The 20618-nt window shown below is 37.6% G+C and overlaps 1 protein-coding gene across 2 annotated transcripts in view; it reads left to right on the top strand.

Moving 5' to 3' along the window:
- robo4 (roundabout, axon guidance receptor, homolog 4 (Drosophila)) overlaps positions 1–20618 on the top strand; it is a 44542-nt gene that overhangs the window by 2015 nt on the left and 21909 nt on the right. The window contains exons 1-11 of one of the 2 annotated variants that reach the window (XM_084730690.1): positions 5369–5654; positions 10024–10341; positions 14329–14486; positions 15755–15875; positions 16004–16142; positions 17187–17314; positions 18684–18799; positions 18885–19116; positions 19228–19349; positions 20066–20237; positions 20379–20576. In XM_084730690.1, coding sequence (XP_084586816.1) covers positions 5597–5654; positions 10024–10341; positions 14329–14486; positions 15755–15875; positions 16004–16142; positions 17187–17314; positions 18684–18799; positions 18885–19116; positions 19228–19349; positions 20066–20237; positions 20379–20576 — 1762 coding nt within the window. In that variant the 5' untranslated portion in view covers positions 5369–5596. Of the gene's footprint in view, positions 1–5368; positions 5655–10023; positions 10342–14328; positions 14487–15754; positions 15876–16003; positions 16143–17186; positions 17315–18683; positions 18800–18884; positions 19117–19227; positions 19350–20065; positions 20238–20378; positions 20577–20618 lie in introns of those variants that run through there. The other variant, XM_084730689.1, reaches the window with a different exon arrangement.

Below are 20618 nucleotides of genomic sequence, written 5' to 3'. Positions count from 1 at the left end.
TATTAGATGGTTACCTACCAAAAAAAAAGACACAAAATATTGTTTTTAAATGATTTTATTGATTTAAAAATGATTTTATTGCTCCTCCTGAGTCTATGATCTGTACTACATCTGTTCTTCATGGCAGCAGTCTGTTAGACACAACAATGGTCTGCAGGAAAAACTCAAAACACTCACAAAAATAATCTCAGTTGTATTTCATTGATAGTAGATTGATCAACTTTAACTTGATCAACCAAATTCTTAACTGACAGACATTGTTTTAAGACAAATGAAAAATTTCACAATTGTATTAATAAAACACAACACTGATTTACTCAGGGCATTTCATGCACATGTCAGAAGTAGAACGAATCCGTTATATGAAAAATGTATTATAACAATCTGTTTTCCATGTTATAACAAGATATTTTCACATTATTACAACTTGTAACATTAAAACAAGAAACTTTTCTTGTTAGAAGAATATACTGTCTATCGTAGAATATTATAATGTGAAAAGTTTCAGGTTATAACGTGAGAAATTTTTATTATAATATAAAATGTTTCCTGGTTTAACAAGATAACTTACATGTTTCTATTGTTACGTTATAACAAAACATGATAACTTATATTGTTGGGAAAAGTTTCATGTTATCATGTGCTAACTTTTTGATATAACATACGCTTAACGGTATAATGTGATAACTTATATTGTTATAATGTTAAATTATAACAAGACAGATTGTATATTGTTATAACAAGAAAATTTCTTTATAAAAAGTAGAAATTGTCTTTGTTGTAATAATGTGAAAATATCTTGTAATAAGAATGAACAATATATGAAAAATATTGATGATTCTGATTTGTTTTTCTTTTTCTGGTGTGACATCAATATGATAATTTATTCTAAACAGTTGAATTATTCAACAAATTGATTTAAATTGGAAGAATGTAATTGTGATGGAACGCAATTATAATGTCACTGAAAGAAAAACTTTTAACTCACCCCTGCTCTTTAATGATTTCAATCAGGTTTAGTCTTAAGAAATCGAGGAGCAGCAGTTTGTAAGAGTCCAGAATGCATTTTTGTTTAAACCGGCTTAAAGCAGCCATTCATGTTGACACTGATTGTTGATTCCTTTACAAAACACACTTGAGTTACACTCTGAATTTACTCTGAAGTCACTTTTTATCACATTCCTCACTATAGCTGACACATTCTTTCTTTTTCTTACTCCATCCCGCCCTCCGTGCCCGTTCCAACACTTCCCCTGACCTTTGGTCCGCAGCCTGAAAGAGTTGGTTCCTTCCCTCGGCACATCCCAGCCCAGCGCCATTCCCATGGGCTGTGTTTAGCCGGGACTCATCCTTCATCCTCTCTAAAGCTTTTGTTGCTGGCTGAAAGCTGACCGATGCCGGGGCCATCAAGCCCAAGTTGTTGGATCAATATAAACATCCATCACTTAGCCCCGGGCCTTTCTGAGCCTCACAATGAACAGCTCGCTAAACAATACCTTATTTATGTGAGCCATTGGAAGGAATGAACTAGTGCTAGTTCACTTATTTCTGGGTCGCCTTGCTTTCAGTTTGTCATGATGGAACTTGGAAGTAACTCAGTATCTAGAGGGCTTTCTGTCCTGCAAAATTACATTTCAGCCAGATTGCACTACTTTTTATACAACATGCCATCACATAATAGTGTAACGAATTTCCTCTACTGTGTATCACCTCATATAGAGAGTTGGCAGTTAGTACATTGTAAAAGTAAAAAAAGTAAACAATACAGTTACATGACTGGCAGCATGGCTGCCAAACAAAATATCCAAATTCAAATAAAATGCAAAAACAATAAATTTAGACAGACAGAAATTTACATTAAAACACCGTTATTTTACATTTTTTCCCCCAACTTATTACAATCAGACATTGTTGATAAAGTGACAGTACTAATAGAAACCGACTTGGACTTGAGTTGCTTGATTCTCACCACAGTGACTTGGGACTGAGATCTGAGACTTGCTTTTAACTTACTCTCACCTCCATGGAACCCAGCCCTGATGTAATGGAGAGAGATGCAGTGGTGTGTGAAGGTGTTGTCTTTGCAACAACAACACTAACCATAATGCCACTTGGCAGAGGTAAAGGGAGAGTTGGAAAGTTGTCTATTTCCACTTAAAAGGGAACAGGGATCTACTGACAGAATATGTCAGAAGTGGAATATAGTGTTCATAAGAATGTTTTCATCAGTGCATAATCACCTGAAAATAAGAAGTGTGTTTGCAGTACTGTTGCATGAGCCCTTTATGTCTACAGTGTGTGTCCTCTTCCTTCTGGGTTCTCTTATACACCTGAAAGGGGAAGGAGAGGTGAAGTGTTTGCAATCTGCAAACTCACCACACCACTCACTAACTCATCATTTAATACCTTTTAACTTTAAGCTGCAATTCAGTTTCTTATGTGTATGGCTCTGTGGAACAGTAATGTCAAATAGCTAGCCTAGTCTAGTATTTACCAGAGCAGCGTTCACTCAACATGGTCATATTTTTGATGAACTGTAAACTGAACAAATCAGTTTGGATTTATTGAACATGCTTGTGAGCGATGTTCACTCCTGTGGAAGCTCAGGACGGTGCTCACATTGTTAGCTGATTAAAAACAGCGTGATAACAGCAGAGAGAGCGAGAGAGAACATGGACAAAAGTGTTAATGTGATAATTCTCTATAATTCTGTGGTGTATCAGTGAAGTGTATGAACTATACTGCAGACTGGAGTCTGCCAACAGTGAAAAACACACAGATAGATCTGTGTTGTATGTTCATCTTCAAGTCGCTTTGTTTATTGAAGCACATTTCTGTCCTGATCCTGTGAGTCAGTGTCTCCCAGTCCTGGTCCTCAGCATGTTTTAGGTTTCAAGATTCAAATGATCAGCTCATCATCAAGCCTTTGCAGAGGCTTGGCAGCGACCTGATCATTTGAATCAGCTGTGCTGGAGCAGGGAAACATCTAAAACATGCAGGGCAGGGGAGGACCATGAGGACCAGGGTTGAGAAACACTGATTTTGTATTTCAGAACATTGACTATGTATCTCAACATAATGATAAACATGATGATAAAGTCATCATTTCGAGATATCAAATCATTCTTTTGAGATAACAACTCAAAAGCTTTAAGACAGGGGAGGCTGAGGAAAATTGTAACATTTTCCTTTTCTTAAAATTTTTCTTCAAAACTCACAGACTACTTGAAATACAACAGTCATCTTCTGATATGAGAAACATGAATATGCGTTCTAATTACTAAATCAATTAATATCTTTTCACTAATAAGGACAAGACTGTAGAAATCAGAGTGTTAACATTACCACCTTGGTGGGAAATTTAATTATCTGAATTGAGTTCAAAGTAATTTTACAAATAAAATAAATACAAAAGCATGAATATTGTGTGCCAGTTAATACAACATCAGTATGTAGACTCCAGTGTCCCTGGCAGGAGGAACTTCTATTTCAAGTTAAATGAAATAAATTAATAAATAAATAACCAGAAGAAATTAGCATCATTTTTGGGAAGTTAAACTTTAACAAAATTTAAAAATGCAATAAACACAAGCAACCATTTTTATTTGCAGTGGTCAAATTTATTTCTTATTCAGTGGGTTTGCATTTTTTTAAGAATTTTGGGGCTTGTTTGATAGGACAGGTGGATAGAGACAGGTAAGGTGTGATAAGTCAAGAAAAAAGTCTCATATCATTCAGCTATTGTAAAATATACAAAACCACCAGACAGACACTGACTCCCAATACAAACTACTCACTAACAGTTGGAATACTCGGTGGCGTCGTACAGATACATAATTTCCTTCTATTGTTTAGAGAGCAAGGAGACTGAACTTCCTGCCTCCTGGTAGCGTTGACAGAACTGCTGCCACAAACTGTCAAAAACAAACTAAAGCACAGCCAAGATGGGACAGACAGTGGCGTCAGTTTAGACAGACAAGATTAATACAACCACTACAGCCATTTGTATTCAATTAAATAACTGTGAAAGACACAATATTTTGAGCTACACTCAAACTATCCTGTGCGATTTCAGAATAGGAGGTTGTGCAGATTCACTCAGAGTTTGATGGTCATGTTTCAAAGAAAGTGGAGGAGTTTGCCTTGCATGTGCTCCACAAAATATAGAATAAATACATAAATAACATATACTCAAAAAAAGTACGAATAGAAAGCTTTTTTTTGCTCCCATTTTCCCTGATCTTCTAATACTTCTTCTATGTACACAAAAGGTTTATTTCCCTCAAATTTTGAGCACACACAAAAAAGTCTGTATTAGTGTGCATTTCTCCTTTGCCAAGATAATTCATCCACCTGACTACCTGCCTTTTTTCTTACTTACCTTTTTTCTTTTCTTTTTTTGCTTTTTTTTAAAAATTTGGTTTATTGTATTTATTTTCATCAGTCAACTATTTGTCTTTGATTCTGCTGTGTATCACTTTTCTAAATTATACTTCATCTAGAGTATTTTGGAGAGTGGGGTAGAGAAGGCGGGAATGGTAGGTTTAGTATGTAGATTTATTCAATATCTGATTTGTACACGTGTTCAAATTAGAAATGTCAATAAACAGACTTATAAAAAAAATCCATCCACCTGACAGGCGTGGCATATCAGAATGCTGATTAAACAGCAGGACTATTGCACATGTGTGCTCATGAGTGCCCACAGTAAAAGCCCACACTGAAATATGCAGTTATGAAGAAAAAAAAAATAAAAGACATTAATCAGGCACTGAACTATGTCTGTTTCACGCAGGACTACATTTCCCTCAGGTAGTTCGAAACATCTGCAGATGAAATGAAAAACAGATTCATATTGCATTGTCATCTCCCTGGCTCCACATGTTACTGATGCCTTTTGCCACTGCGTCTATCAAGTCCGGTACAGAAAGCCAGAACAATGCAGGAAGCTGGAGGTATTTTCAAATTAAAATAAATGGAGCGACAGCTTTGCAAAAAGGGGGGCAAAAAATAAATAAATAAAACCTGTTAGGGATGCAGTATGACACAACCATAACGAACACTTGTCTAAACTCAAATGACTTGGGTTTATATTGTAAACTATGCGTGAGTTGCATTGTAGTGGAATGAACATTTGTCAACATGGGCTTTATTTTGAAAATTCAGCTAACAGGAAGCTGAATGTCACTGCGGCGTCTTGACGCTTCTGTTACTGAAGTAGATCCAGCTGCAGCCGCACATCCTATGAGCGGGTGGGAAGTTGAGGAAAGTTGAACCTCCAACTGTGGCTCGTGGGCTGGTTGGTCTCATAACGTGATGACGTATCTCGTGCGCTCAGTCAACTTTGACAAGTAGATCCAGCTAGACCCCGTGAGCATGAAGAAAGTTGAAGAACTTCCAAAATAGGACGTTACAGACATTTTACAAGTGATTTAAATTTAATATTGTGTTGTAGCTTAACACAAAAGAAAGGGGAAATTAGTCGGACATTCGGTTTAATTACGCGTCTTAGTTACGTAGTTAATTAGCGTAATAAAGAGTTATTTATCAGCTGGTTCGGACAGTGTCTCAATGACTGTTAACGTCGCTGTCAAAGATGAACAGAAGTGGATTCATGAGCATGTTGTTGTCAGTGTTTGGAGTTCTTCTGTCAGGTAAGAAGGATGTGTTCACTTATAACACTGAAACATTAACAAAAAATGGTTGTAATGATAATTTTACCTTAAAGGTATAATTGGGCTTTAAAGCACAGATACTCAGTGGTGGAGGAAGTACTCAGATCCTTTACTTAAGTACAAGAACTAGCATAGTGTGAGTCTTGTATTGAAAATTTTAGTTATACTTATGTAAGCATACTCAAAATGTACTTGATGAAAGTATTTAAAATAAGAGTAACGTGTCCCCTGTGACTGTTCTGCTATATTAGATTATATCAGTCAATCAAAATGAGTCATCATTTGGAGCTCATATAGGACTACAACTAATGATTATTTTCATTGATTAATGTGCTGATTATTTTCTTCAGTAAGTAGTGAGAAATGCCATCACAATTACCCAGAACCCACAGGGACACCTTCACAAAATGAGTTACGAAAAGACTTATTTAAAGGAAAAGCAATGGAGCTATGGGATGTTTTCACATTAAAAATGACTTGACTTAGTTTCTAAGTAAATCCAACATTAAAGGCAGTGACTGAGGTTTGACACAGTATTTATAAATATTTATTTATGTTAATGTACACTTAAAATAATGCTATGATACTTTTTCCTGTTTCCTTTCATAACAAAGTTTGCAACTACCAATTATTTTTATTAATGATTGCTAATACTGATTATTTTCTTGATGAATTGCTTGATTGTTTGGTGTGTAATATGTCAGAAAAGAGCCCAGTAGTCCAGTGCCCATTTTCCAAAGCTGGAGTTGACATGTTACTTGTTCTCATATAGTCTAAAACTCAGAACATACAGGTATTCCCTTTAAAAAAATAACTAAACGCCTGTAAATATTCACATATGAGAATTTCCAACAGTGAAATTCTGGCTTTCTGCTTAAATAAATGAGCATAGAAATGATCATATTTGTTGCCAGTGACTTTTCTGTTGATCAGCTAATTGATGAATACAACAGCCAATCATTTCAGCTCTGCAACAAGAGCTCACAAGGTCTTTGTTGGGTTTAAGTCTGTTGGCGTGTTGCTTGGTCAGAGTCTTTCCCACACAGTTTTGAATACTTCTTTCTTCAAGACACATTGAAACATCCTCATCACGACCTTCCTCCTCCTGAGAAAAGAGCTTTAAGGAATGCACAGAATACGTTGACCATGATGCACTGATGTTTTGGCTGCATCCTCTTTTGACTCAGTGACAATGACGTTAAACACGCTATTGTTAGATGTAGTTTGAAGGCATTTCCGGCTGTAGTGAAAGAATGAACAGCTCAAGAAGCACAAGCCTTTTGTTGATGGTCCCTGCCCATTTAGAAAAGCCAAAATAATTAGACAGATTAGGATTACATTCAGTTTAGGTGTGAATAATTACAATATTTGTCAGATGACTCTTAATGTTTGCAGCTCTTGGTCATCTCCAGACTTTATGGAAGACCGTTTCCTCCAGTAAAAGAAAAAAATATATACCCATAGTCATAATTATGAGATAAAAAGTTACAGTCATGAGACAAAAAGTTGAAATTATGAACCCAAAAGTTGAATGATGACTTAAAAAGTTATAATTATAAATTAAAAAGCTATAGTTATGGGATGAAAAGTCATAATGATAAGACAAAAAGTAGAAATTATGACTCATGAGTTGACTTATGAGTTTAAAAAAATCATAATTACAAGATAGAAAGTCATAATTCTGAGATAAAAAATCTAAATTTTGAGATAAAAAGTCATAATGATATAAAAAGTCAGAATTATAACTTAAGTAGAATTCTGAGTTAAAAGGTCACAATTATGAGATAAAAAACTGAGTTAAAAAGTTATAATTATGAGATAGAAAGTCAGAATCATGAGATAAAATATCAGAATTATGAGATGAAAAGTTTAAATTATGAGATAAAAAGTTGAACTTGTGACTTACATGGTTAGAATTATGTTAAAAAGTCACAATAATAATTTAAAAAGTTACAATTATGAGACAAAAAACAAATCATGATATAAAAAGCCATTAAAAAGTCATAATTATGAGATAAAAAGTCCTTATCATGATATTAAAGGATAAAAAAATATGACTTGAATATTTAGAGTTTAACAGTTATTATGACATAAAAAGTCATTAAAAGTCGTAATTATGAGATTTTTAGGACTTTTTATCTCATAACTATAATTTACCATGTTGACAGTCTTTTTGTCTTTTAATGGTGGAAAAAATGGTGGGCGTTTATAGAATTTACTCTTTGCTACTCTCTTATTTTGTAGGGGTGTATCAGTGTCTGATTCTGCATCACTCAGGCAAGCATGGGCAAGTTTTTATAAGCGTTTGTTTGTGTGAGAGAGGCGGGCAGCACCATCTGTGAGAGTTTTTCCAAATCCGTTTAAGCCCAGAGGCCTTTTAGACAACCGCAAGTCCATTTTAGAAATTTCCTTCATGTTTGAAAACAAATCGGTCAAAAAAAAAAGTCAATGTCAAAAATTCCAACAGCGTCTTTTGTTCTGTTGCGGATATGCTGCTGATGGGGGGAGTTTGAGTCTGCTTTTGTTGGGCTTGATGTCCCTGAGACCCCCCGAGCTTCCTCTCCTGTCAGGAAGCTGATCGCAGTCTCCCCGTTTCCTTCAGTGTGGTCATCCAGCTCCATGGGAAGTTCAAACAATGGCATTCCACTGCTGCTGCATGCAAACACACATTGTTTGTTGGTAGCAGGGCTCGGCCTAAACCTGTTTGTTGTGGGTGCTCTGTTGCCACTTAAATGAACTCAGAGGTGGTGATGCATAGTGCTAGGTGCTGCTGTTTGGGTGTGGCTCCTCCAGAAAATGAAACATACATTGGAGAGTCTTATCTACAGGCGAAAGACCTCAAATCCAGTTTTTAGCACCCCAGCAACCTGTAATATTAATTTAACATACTACTAACATACTTAAAATCACCACAATGGCTTCTGCACAGTGAAGTATATCTGAACGTTGGGGGAAAAAAGAGCATTCTCATCAAATTGGCATTCTGTATCGGCACAAATAGTCTAAAATCAGTGTCAAGAGAGAAAAGGTTGGATCTCTGCATCGCTGCTAAAGTTGTTGCGCTCACAATATTTGGCTTTTTCAACTTTTCTTTACTTCCTCAGCTCTGCAGGGATGCCCGTGTCTGCGACCAACATCACTGTCTGTCAGAGGCTGCAGTGAGCTCAGTTTTAAAGCTATGCAGTAAACGTGTTATTTTCGCCTGCTCTGTTATATTTCTGCACACTGGGTTTTTATTTTTACGCTTCAATTTTTCTGGGAAAATATATTCTAAAAGATCAAACTCTCAGCTGTTGAGTCTTGTAACCGGCCAACCTCCAAGTGATTACATTTTTTAAAAATGTAGATATTTTGCAGAGTTGATGTTACATTTTTAATTTCACAGCATAGTCGTGGCATAGTAGCAAAATCAACAGCCATTTTATTTTTTGAAAGTTGTTCAGAGTTCTCTTAATGTTAATCAAAATACACATTTTTAAACCATAATTCTTATTTAGTTTTGATTTAGAAGGGCTACGGATTTGACGTGTTATGGTTGAGACACATCTGATAGCAATATTATTCAACAAATTTGTCAGAAAATACAAAGTTTACCAGCGCTTGAGACATGGGAACTTAGGTAATAGCTAACCCTATTTTATGCCTGATGAAATCAGGTTTTTGTAAAAATCTGACAGAGTTACAACTTTAAGCAGTAACATTTTCATAAAAAAATTGCTTTTCAAACAAAGATGATTATAACAGAACATTGTATACCTATGTTATCAGTAGGTATTGTTGGATTTAAATCTTGAAGGCTTTTAACACATTTTTAAATTGTTCAAAGTTGTGAATTCTTGTCTCGGACAAGAGATTGAAAAAACTTCAAGCAAACCAAAACATTTCAGAAATAACATATAATTCATTCATAAAAATCCTTAAACCACAAATTTTCACCCAAGAAATGGAATTGGTGTTGATATTGTTTAAGTTTTCTTTTGGTAGGACATGATTTGTCCTGATTCTTCTAATTTATCCCAGTGTTCTAAGCCCTTGTAAACTTTTCAAAATGTAAGTAGGTTTTTAAAAAAGCAAACAGAGACTAAAATCTTAGATGAATCATCTTAGATGAATCATCTTAGATGAATCTTTATGTTCCACCTGTCTGATGATGTATATCACTTTGTTGTGGCATGTACCTTTGACCTGCTATCTGCCCCCCCTAAAAATGACAAAGTTGGGTCTGTGGTCTGGGTGGGTGAAGTGGGAGAAGTGAGCCTGATTAAACAGAAGCACAACATGCAGTATGTCACTAAATACACACTTGGATGCTCCGTAAAGTCTTCACAAATCTCTGCATTCTCCTCAGGTTACAGAGTTCGTGGAGAGGACACGCCGCCCCGCATCATCCACCACCCCTCTGATGTGGTGGTGAAAGCTGGGGACCCCGCCACGCTGTCCTGCCGTGCGGACGGCAGCCCAAAAGTGACCATCGAGTGGTTGCATAACGGCAAGCCTCTGGAGACGCCCGGGCCGCTGCAGCCCCTGCCTTTGATGGAGGGGAGCCTGTTCTTCCTTAAAGTAGGAGGGGGCAGGCGAGAACAGTCACACGAGGGCGTCTACACCTGTGTGGCCAGGAACAGCGCAGGAACGGCCGTCAGCCGCAATGCATCACTGTATATTGCAGGTAAGACTGGAAGATCCTACTGGGTTTATTTTACCACTAAAGACTGATAAGTCTCATTTCTCAGATGTAATATTTCAGCTTCATATTATCTTGATATTGAGAAACAATTAAGCAACTAAAAGAGGTCACTCAGTGAAGTGCAGACCCCCGCCAGGCAACAGACGGTGAAGCACCTACTGCAATGCGGCCACACTGCTAGATGCAACCAGCGGAGATTTGCAAAAGTTCTGCCAGTTTGTTGTAATTAGTGTATTAAATCTTGGTTTATGACCAAAAATGTGTTTAGTGAGGTCACCGTAATCTGTTCATCCTCAAGTCATCTTTGTCTCAAATTAGAAAAAGATCCTTTAAGGTGTTCTTGAGACATCACATTCTCAAGAATTGGATGACCTGAAAACATAATTCTGGTGACCATAAAAACCTAAAGCCAATAACAGTCATAAAAAAAGAGTTTTCAAGGTTTTTGCAAGAATTCTGAGTTCCTTCAGAATATGGTCTTGAATGTGCACAAAACAATTTGACTCATCAGTCCAGTTGAATTTTAGTTTAACTCTGGTCAAGACGTTGGCCCAGTGATCACGCACACACACGGAAGTGGTTACATGATCGACATGATAAATTTAATTTCTCAAACAGGAACATAACTTCTTACATATTACATTACATTTACTATTACGACCCTCAAGTTGGGCTAGAGCAGGGGTCTTCAACCTGAGGCTCCAGAGCCACATGCGGCTCTTTAGCTCCTCTCCAGTGGCTCCCTGTGAATTTTGGCAAAAAATGATATGGAAATGAATAACATTATATTTTTTAAAAATATTTTTCATGTTTCATTGTTGTATGTCTATGAAAACGTTGAGACAGCTCAAAATTTAAAGCCAACATACTCCATACATAGTAGATCAGTTTTGAGCCCAAGTCAAATTCTAAAGTTTTGAAAAAGTTTTACCAACTACTGATCTTTTGTTGAGTTATTTTACTTTTCTTCTGTAGACAAATTTAAAAATTTGAATTTTAAAAAATCCAAAATGTTGTATTTAAAAAATTAATGCCTAAACCATTTAATTTTAAGGCAACAAAATAGTAATAAATCAGGTTCACAGTTAACTGTGACCAAATTTTGAAAAACAATTTTATTTGGAATTTCTCTAACTTTAACTTTTACTATAAATTTATCTAAGGAAGAATAGTAAATTATCTCAGCTAAAGATCAACAGAAAGTTTGTAAAAGTTTGAGTTGGGTACAGAACTCAAAAATCAATTGCAGTATGTTGTACACCAAATTTCAAAAAAGTGTTAATATTTCATCAACTAAGACCGTGTCTATGGCTCGGTGTCTTTTTCCTCTAAACTGTGATGGTGTCTCGTCCTCTTGAGTCTCCATAATCTATGGCTGCCAAAAAAGTCTTCAGGGAAAAGAGAGCATTTAATAATTCTGGCTTCAGACAGATTCTTTTCCTCTTTTTTTGGCCAAAAATGGCTCTTTTGATCGTAAATGTTGCAGACCCCTGGGCTAGAGGATGGGAGGGTCTAATAATAAATAAGTATACCCGGGTGAAAAAGGAATAAGAACATATAAACACAGACAACAAGTGCCTTTGCTAGCTGCCAGAGCTAGCAAAGGCACAAGGTACATGGTAAACACAGACAACAAGTGCCTTTGCTAGCTATGAAAGCCCATGACACACAAATTACCACAAGCAGTCTAGCCTGCCCCTGCAGGGAAAGACTGCCAGTTCACAGACCTTGAATGGCCCACTGGCCCTGACTGCCTGCAGTCTCCCAGCCTTTGAGCACCAGGCCCTGATTGCAGAGTGCCTGCACCTGCTGCCAATCACTAACATTTACAAACAAGGAACTTTGTCTTCTGCCCCAAGCTCTATATATACATTTTGCATGCAAATAAATATCACAAATATTACATCCTCATGATTTCTTTTTTCAGTGAACATGAAAGCTGTGTTGCAAAAACAATCATTCCCACTAATCGTGTCACATATTGCAATTTCAGTCAATATAACATATTGTGCAGTCCTATCCTGTCCTGTGTTTGTGTTTTTGTAAATAGTCATCGATCCAGTAGAACTCAATTGAATTGAATCAAATTTCATTTTTATAGCTAGTGTAGTCCTTAAAGGGACAGTTCACCCCTAAATCAAAAATCCATATTTTCTTCCAGTTTTGGTGGGAGCTACAGAGTTTTTGAGATATCGACTGTAGAGATGTCTGCCTTCTCTACACATAGCCTTTGCACATAGCTTGTGGCGCTCAAAGTACTGAGAAAATGCATTTGAAAAACTCAAAACTGTCTCTTTCCACAAATTTTTAACAGGCACAAAAAGAATCATCGATGCATCAATTTTTAAAATTCTTCTTTTAACCTTTAAAGCATTTAATAGCCTTTCTCCAAATTATTTAAATGGCCTTTTGACGCCTTATGTGCCTCAGCATTCTCTGAGATCCATGGATGCAGCTCTACTTGACGTCCCCAGATCCAGACTCGTGACCAAAGGTGACCGGGCCTTTGCTGTCAGAGATCAGACAAGCTACTTCATTAACTTCTTTTAAATCCTTGCTCAAGACCTTCTTTTATATGAAGGCATTTGTGAATTGTTAATCAGAGTCAGTTGGGTTTTATTACTTTTATTTTTATCAGTGCTTGTTCTTATTTGTGCTGTTTTACTTGAGTTAGGATGAGGGGTTTTATGGTTGTTTCTTTGTTTTGGCTGTTTTTATTGTTAATTTGTTGTTATGTTATATTAAGTTATAAATTATGACAAACCTTGTGAGCTGTTTCATGTACTAATGAAAGATAGTACTTCCTTCATGAAACTGCTCACACACAACAAGGTCTGTAGCTTATTTTGAGCAACCAGGTGTGTTCTTTTGAGGCTTTAAGCACCACAGGGCCAGTGCCATCTAGTTCCACACAAGTTGATCATCAGTCTGCATTGAAGAATGCCCCTATTTACCTAAGGAGTCACCCTCAGAAAAGTTTTTAAAAGTTTTATTATCCTTAATTCTTGCTCTAATAACTACATTGTAGAAAAAATAAGCAGCTGTATATACAGGGATGTGGTCAGTGCTTGCTACATCTACCCTTTTCTAAGTAAGCAGCAAAGGAGACAAATACAATCTGTTTTTGCAGACCAGAACACCTGCAGCTACACACACACACACACACACACACACACACACACACACACACACACACACACACACACACACACACACACACACACACACACACACACACAGGAAAGTGTAATCCCTGAACCCTTTTAGAGGATAAGGAGATGAAGGCATGACCCCCCCTTTAAACACACAAACACATGCAGAGGTCTGATGAAGATGTATGGTGACAGAGACAGAAGGGGTGCAGAGGTCCAATGTCAATGTTTGCTGGACAGGAGGGGGTCAAACAGTGGTGCTAATTGACCTCAGACCCTCACTGTTTACTCATCCTGCTCTCTCTGAGCCAGTCGACACGCAGCGGCTGCTTGTCTTGGAGTCTTTACAGGCCACTGAGAGCTGCACTGGATAAAAAGACAATGTAGGAAAGTTAAACTGAACTCTGACTGTGGTGCTGACAGAGACAACAGTTGCTGTCCAACAGTTCTTCAAACTTTAACACTATTGACTTCTCTTCCTCATTGCTTGGGGTCTCACAAACCCTACTCCTGTATGTATAAAATTAATAATAATAATGATGTCAGTTTATTTTCTTTCTGAACTTGTCCAACCTAATATGCAGACAAGTTTTTAAGCTGTAACTTTGTTTTGTCACTGCACACTGGTGACATGAAAAACAGAAAGCACCATAAAAGATAGTTATTAAACCAAACAAGGAGACATTTCATGTTTATTATATTATATAGGTTATGCATGAGCAAATATTAATATATTCAAGTCCAAAAGTCATTCACTGACAAAAAAAAGTATTTTGACGGGACAGGACTGAGTGTAACTCTGACTCTGTTGCTGTAGTGTTGCAGAAGGAGTTCAGCGTGCAGCCCAGCGACGTGGAGGTGGCAGAGGGGGAAGTGGCCGTCTTAAACTGTGTCCCCCCAAAGGGACACCCTGAACCTAACATCACGTGGATGAGGGACGGCCTGCCCATCAACACCTCTGACAACCACTACACCGTAAGCCCTCTGCCTCATCATGAATGGGATGACACTTTTGTATGTTTCCTTACATCATGACAGTCTCACTAAATCAGATCTAGCAACATTTACAATTCTGCACAAATCTGAACCCAAGGTTTCAGTTTAATGTGAAGGTGTAGCAGGGAGAGTGTTTAAATGCACATTCTGTTTGCATGGTTAAGAGTACTGTCACAAATTTATCACTTAATTATAACCACACATGGACACAATAATCAAACAAAATGATCAGACAAAATGATTTATTTAATTTCGCCCAAGCGTTGTGTCTCCTTTTTTGTCAGCGTCCTCAATGCAGCCAAAAGGCAGTGTTTGTTTTATGTAACAGACACTGCTGTCTGAATGGCAAAAAAACCACATTGTTTCAGCAGGTAAATGAAGCTAGCTATGCTACATGACATCCAATCAGAAATTAGAAGATCTTGCTGGCAGCCAGCAAAAAGGCCATCACAGAACATTTGCTCCAGAAAAACTGCCCTGCTGTGGGCATGTTCGTTAATATTGTTAATATCATATGACTCCAAAACGATCTGGGAGAAAAACGGTGGCAAAAGTGGAGTGCTTATTTAGCCAGGAAGACAGATTATTCCTTATTATTGTTTGCATCATGTGTGGTATTTTGTTTTGAATTAGACAAATTTGCCTTGATTTACAGATCACCCTAAGACCTGTTTTGTTCTTACTGGGTTCTGTACTTAAAACTTAAAAAATGTTTATAAATAAAAAAAACTATACATATATGGTAGCTAAAGCAGTAAAATAAATACAGTGGAGTATCAAAGTATCATAAAAATGAAGTACTCAAAATTATACAGTACAGTCCAGTACAGTACTTGAGTAAATGAACTTTACACCACTGATATATTGAACTAACATTTGAAATATGAAATGCAACATGATGTCAGAGCTAAGTAAAAGCTAGGTAAATTGATAAATTCTTATGACATAATAAATATTTCTACACATTACTCTTGATACAGTGTTGAGATAAAGTGTACCTAGTTTGGCTTCTAAATCCGATAAAAGCATCAGCAGCAGCAGAACTCAGGCGTGGAGGATGATTAATATAACATCCTCATGATTCTGCTGTTTGATATTTTAAGTGTCAGAACAGAAACATTTTTAAATGAATGACAGAAGTTCATAATGAGCAGCACAGGATCATATATGGTACCTGTTTATCTGACACTAAGTGCTTAAAGCCGTATGTATGTATCTGAAGTGTGTAACCTGTGCTGATGCTGCAGGAGCTCAGCGGGAAGCTGATCATCGCTCCTGCAGAGAAGAAACACTCTGGTGTTTACGTGTGTGTGGCCAGCAACCCTACGGGAGTGAGAAAGAGCAGAGCGGCCCGGGTCTCTGTGCTGGGTGAGACAACACGATCCCATTCCTGCTTTAACATTATCAGTCAGCCCCGTGTTCTGATTTCTTTTTTTTTTTTAATTATTATTCTGACTGTCCACACAGTTCTGAGTTCTTCTTCTCTTCTACTGCAGAGAAGCCTGTGTTGGTGCTGAAGCCGGAGAATGTGTCAGTGAGGATCGGGGAGTCTGCGCACTTCTACTGTCGAGCTGAAGGCGACCCCCCACCGTCTGTGGGCTGGAGCAGGGAGCAGGGGCCTCTGCCCAACGGCAGGTACTTTATCACGGCTAGACGCACAAATACAGACCCCATAAAAATATATTTTTACATTTAGATTACTGTGGGAGACCTTAGTTTTACAGTGTTCTCCCTCTTTTTCTTTACCTGCAAGAAATTAAAAAAAAAAAAAAAAAAAAGATTTGACTTTGGTTTGACAGTCTGCACCAAAATCAAACATACACACACTTCAAATGGCCTCGACAGTCATCCCTTCTTATATTGCCATGCACACATTTAAGGTTTTACTTTAGCTTGTCACTGAGCTGCACCTAAGTTTCCCAAGGGCTTATTTCTTTTCTGACATTCATGGATGTAACTTCTAAAAGTACGACACTGTATTAAGGCAATTCTAGGTAAAACAAAAAAAAAGGGAAAAAAAAGAAAAAACAGCCAGAGGAGGGAGGTAGTATAAAGATATAAACATTAAAATCAAGCTGGTATTCTCTGAGGTTAAAGTGGTAAATTTATGAGAAAGAATCACAAATTTGCAAGAATAAAACTTGAATATTCTCTGTTCTTTCACTTATTGTGAAATTATGATGGTGGTGATTGTAGGTTAAAAAATAATAGAGCCAGCAGAGGAGGGTTTAATATAAAGATAGAAAGATTAAAGTAATAAATTTGTGATAAAAAACTGTGACAGCCTGTGAGATTAAAGTCATAAATTCATGAGAAAAAAACTTGGAAAATAGGTGGATTAGGTGAGGATTTTGTGCATCAACAACAGCAAAACAGATGTAAAGATATTGTTGGTTACCTCTGTGGGTATTTCAGATAGGATTTGTGGTAAAGCAGGACTCAGTAGGACAGATCATCAGTTTGATTCATCTGAAGTATTTTCTTATTGCTAAATTCAAATGCAAAGTATTTTTTCTTGCAAATTTATGACTGAAACTAGTTTTTTTATCACCCTGTTCCCGTGGCTCCGTATTATTATTATTATTATTTACCCACAATGGCCCTAATGCATATGTCATATGAAAGAGGTTAGAGGGCCAGAGAGTGTGAAAACTAACTGCTCTGTATGTGTGTGTACAGGTATCTTATAAACCCAGACCGGACCCTCCAGATCCATTATGTGACAGCTCAGGACGCTGGGAAGTACACATGCACTGCCGTCAATGATGTGGGTGTGGTCAGTGCCAGCGCGCAGCTGGCAGTTGAAGGTAAGATGATGTGTGAAAAAGCAGGGAGAGATTCCCAAAATGTCTGCCATCACAGACTGTTTTTCAGTTTACACTTTTGTTGCAGACTGGCTGAGTTTAATTTTTTAATCACTCTATTCAAAAACACAAATCAGCCCTGATATGAGTTTAAAGAGAGACTTGGATCATGCCTGATGAGCAGTATGGAGCCTTTTATAAATAAAAAAAATCATTTTTGGATGAACTGTCCCTGTAACAAGTGGTTTCGAGTTCCAGTTTCCCAACATTAAAATACAAATAATTAATTAGACTAAAATAAAAATGAAGTGGGGAGACCAGGGACGGTTGTACCACTTTTTGTCTCAGCACCTATAACTCACTGAATTTTTGTGTTAAAGCTCTCAAATTTTGAAACAAAGTTCCTTTACTTATTACAAATAGCTTATTCCAAACTGTTTTTGATTTTATTTTTGTACTTGTTTCCAGCCTTTTCCCCTAGGCTATGATTATTTTTTGTGATGGCTTTAGGTGGATATTTGTCATTAAAATAACATATTTACAATCTTATAAAATACATTTAACTTAAAGAGTAAAGTATGAATTGGATCACCGATGGTTATTATCCTACAGAAAAATACTGCTGTGAATATATATGCAATCATTACGGTTTGCCACACAATGGCATAAATGATAAATAATACATTTGACAAATTTATAATAAATTTGACAATTTTTTTTCAATTAACATTTTGGTGTAATGTAACTTTTAAAAAGAAAACTGACAGAATAAATGTATTAATCTGCTAGTCTGGTATTTATCATGAAAGATAATAGAGTTTGAAAGTCAAAGGTCAAAATGACCGTTATGGAATTTGTAAGCCGAATGTTAAACTGTAATTCTTTGGTTTATCACTTAAGTGTATGAACTTCACCGCAGACTGGATTCTCTACTGACAGACAGAGTGACAGATGACTTAACTTGAGTTGAATGTGAGTCAGTAGGTCTGCATTAGATACGTCTCATATATGAGTTGCCCTGGGACAGGTGCATTTTTCTTGATTGATTTTGAATTATATTTTAAGGTTTTGATGTCGCTCATGATTTCTGTTGTTCAGGCACAAGGAATATGAGAGGAGTACAGGGCGCACAGCAGCCTCACACACTCAGACAAGATACACAGAAAATTGATAATCTACATAAATTATGTTTATAATGTTTGTTCAGAGACAAATGTCTGCACATCTAGTTGATGTTTGTTATTTTATTTTATTTTATTTATTTATTTATTTATTTTATCATACTAGCTAAATTTAAGGTTCACTGTCACATATGCATGATAACACCCTGAAGCTCTTTTTAAATTTTTGTGAATTCTCTGGTGTTTTCCAGAGGCTGACAGCGCTAAACAGAAAGACCTTCACAAAGAGCTGTCAGCGCTGAGAGTTGCTCTGGAAAACGTCACCATCGTGGCCCCTGGGTCCAACATGTCCCAAGTACAGTGGAAGGTATGAGCGAGCTGATTCAGACAGTTTCAGAGAAAGCGTTGATATTTCAGGTGTGTGATCCATGTTGTGTTTTGTCTCTGAGCAGCTCCAGTCCCTCCAGGCTCAGCCGCATTACCTCGACGGCTTCGAGGTTCTGTATCGCTCTCTGCTGCCTGCCAGCTCCGACTGGGCAGCAAAGAACGTGACGCTGCCCAGCTTCCAGACTCAGGTGGGGCCGTTAAAGAGAGGCTTCAAGTACGAGTTCAAAGTTCGTCCTTACGGCAGCAACCTGTATGGGAGGGAGAGCAACACTCGACACCTCAGAGTACCTGAGACAGGTGAGAAATGATTAAATGTGTCCTTTCTTTTGTCTTACTGAACATGAATATACAGTACAACCATCTTTAGAAGACAATAGCAAACTCTTTATCCTTCTTTTTCTTTTCCAGTGCCCAGCTCCTCTCCACTCACTGTGTCCATAACAGTGAGCCATGAGCAGAACAACACCATCTATCTGAGCTGGGAGCCTCCTCCTCATGACACCCACAACGGGATCATTCAGGGTTACCAGGTAATCACTGGAGAACAGACACAGTTCAATTAGCATTTGTAGATGCAGCAACAAACTGACAACATTTTTTTCAAAGTGTTTCTGAGTCCACGTAATATCCTTCATACAATTCTGTGGGTTTTTAAATGCAGTTTTGAATGCACCTGAGGGGTCGAAGGTCACAGACATTCAATGTTGGTTTGCAGCCTTGTCCCTTACATGTCCAAAACTTTTTTGAAACGTGTTGAAGACATCAAATTCAGAATGAGTGTATATTTACAAAAAACAAAAGTCAGAACATTAAATAGTTTGTTTTTGTACTGTATTCAATTGAATACCAGTTTTTACAACTCATTCCATTCTGTCTTTTTTACATTTTGCACAACATCCCAACTTTTTTTGAATTGGGGTTGTAGAGAAGGCTCAATGAAAAAGCAATAATTCATTTTCCATTTCTGCCATATTCTGCCAATAAATCCCCTGAGATGTGACACACTGGACCTTCAACTCAAATACGGGAGACATAACTGTTTTGATCAGACTTGGATCAGAATGGAACACCAGTATTATCTTTTGGTCACTTGCCTCTTGAGGCTTCTGCATTCCCCAATATGCTGTTGTACACTTTTTTTTGCACTTTAGACCATGAACAGAGAGAGCTTCAGTATTTTGATAAGCATTTAATAAAGGAGTATCATTGATCAGGTGATCTCTTAAGGATGCAAACTGTTTTCCAGGTGTGGTGTGTGGAGTCTGAGGAGCAGCAGTACCAGAACTGGACAGTGGACAGCGGCCAACACAACCTCGAGATCCCTTCTCTCAAACCAGGGAAACGCTATTGGATCACCATAGCAGCTGTCAACGGAGCTGGAGTCGGAAAGATGAGTGACCCCCATGGATTTGTCATCGGTAAGTGAAAGGACACAAGGAAAAAATGCTGTTAGTTTCTGTATCAGGACAGCCTCTTCAGCGTGTAATCTAACCACGTTAAAGAAGAGAAGTTATCATGACTTCATATCTGATTATCTCCTCTTTCTGTTTGCTCTTCAGACCCACCGATAGGCGGCCCCACTGAGTCAGACAGGGAGAGACAGGATCAGTCTCAGGTCCTGGCCCTGCTTCGGGACCCGGTGGTGATCGGCAGCATCGGCGCCCTCCTGTGGTGCAGTTTGATGGTTGCAGCTGTCTGCCTCTTCAGACGCCACAGCAGGACAGGCCACCTCATACCAGGACATGGCAAGGGTAAAGGTGTGTCTCCACACAGGTTCAGTGTTAAAGGTTAAAACTGAC

Source organism: Lutjanus erythropterus, chromosome 11, assembly GCF_056507025.1.
Source record: "Lutjanus erythropterus isolate fLutEry1 chromosome 11, fLutEry1.hap2, whole genome shotgun sequence".
NCBI lineage: Eukaryota > Metazoa > Chordata > Actinopteri > Lutjaniformes > Lutjanidae > Lutjanus > Lutjanus erythropterus.
The sequence above is the reverse complement of the archived record's forward strand: the minus strand, read 5'-3'. Positions and strand labels throughout refer to the sequence as shown.